The sequence below is a fragment of the Crocuta crocuta genome, unplaced genomic scaffold, assembly GCF_008692635.1.
Source record: "Crocuta crocuta isolate KB4526 unplaced genomic scaffold, BGI_CrCroc_1.0 scaffold96, whole genome shotgun sequence".
In the NCBI taxonomy this organism is placed as follows: Eukaryota; Metazoa; Chordata; class Mammalia; order Carnivora; family Hyaenidae; genus Crocuta; species Crocuta crocuta.
The window spans coordinates 4,904,935-4,906,133 of record NW_027531522.1 but is presented as its reverse complement, the minus strand read 5'-3'; the positions used below and the strand labels follow the sequence as shown (position 1 = coordinate 4,906,133).

The window sequence follows — 1,199 nt, the reverse complement described above, 5'->3', positions numbered from 1 at the left end:
GCCTTTGTGGCCAGGGCCCTGCCGACCCTCCTGCGCTTGGTCTTGAGGACACGCTCGGTTTTGCAGGAGGTGTAGAGCGCTTCCACGTCTTCCCGGGAGATGAGAGTGCATTTGGCGGCGTGGAAGGCGATGCTGTTGATTGCCTTGAGTTTCCGCAACTCCTCCAGATCGCAGTGGTGCTTTTTCACTTTCAAATGATCCATGCGCTTGTGCACGGTCGTCCTCGGGATGTTCTTCAGCAGATCCGTGAAGACTTGGGAGAGGGCAAACATTTGCTTCCCTTTAATGATGAGGTAGCCGAGCCTCACGCCATCCACCTCTTCAAAACCTGACTTCAGGTCTCCCATCTCGGGCACTAAATGATCCCCACCATTTGCAGTAAATATATACGTGACGCATACATACACATGTATGTATGTTAATCCTCCGCCAGATGCTGCGTGTGTCTCAAGGCATCCTGCTAATAAAATAACAAAGACTGTTATTACCGGCGAAGGGAGTGCCAAACTCTAGGCAAAATCATTGGAAACAAAACAAAACAAAACATGAAATTACACTGACTTGATTCTTGCTTTTTTTTTTGGTTTTCGTATTTTTTTAAAAAGAGGGAAAAAACCATCCGGTTTCTGATCTGCCAGTGTGTTGGTCTAAGTCTCCGATGCAGATCAGTACCTGGGCCCCTCAATTCCTTCCTTCTCCATTGGAGCACTATGATAATGGAATGTGAAGGGAGAAAGAGAAAAGAAATGCAGCTGCTATTCCCGCCGCTGCTTTAGCTACAAATAAAATGACAGAGTGAAGTGAGCTCGTCCGGAGACACCTTCATCAATTAATTCCCCTAAAGCCAGCGCTGATTGGACACTCCTGACAGGTGATGCAATAAAAATTGATATTCCACCCCTTCCCCCCAAAATCTCCCACTAATTAGCATACCCTTATACTGCCACCTCCCCTCCCAAAGTAAATAATACAGTCGGTATATAAATCTTTCCATTAAACTATCGGAGCTCAGAAACAGCCCGACTCACAGACTTCATCTGAACCAGTGTGTGTACGCTTTAAAAAAAAAAAAATCCCTGTATATTCGCCTTTAAAGGAATATTGCCTATTTTTTCCTTTATTTGCATTTTACCGCTGCAGCTATTATCATTTCAAAGAAAAGCATTTTAAAAACATTATCAAGCCTAAATAGACATACC

At 44.5% G+C, this 1,199-nt stretch overlaps 1 protein-coding gene across 1 annotated transcript in view; it reads right to left on the bottom strand.

The window, feature by feature from the left end:
- Nucleotides 1-362, bottom strand: part of SKIDA1 (SKI/DACH domain containing 1) — a 2,290-nt gene extending 1,928 nt beyond the window's left edge. Inside the window, exon 1 of the mRNA XM_077772478.1 lies at nt 3-362. Coding sequence (XP_077628604.1) covers nt 3-347 — 345 coding nt within the window. The 5' untranslated portion in view covers nt 348-362. The remainder of the gene's footprint in view (nt 1-2) is intronic.
- Between the last annotated feature and the right edge of the window lie 837 nt (nt 363-1,199).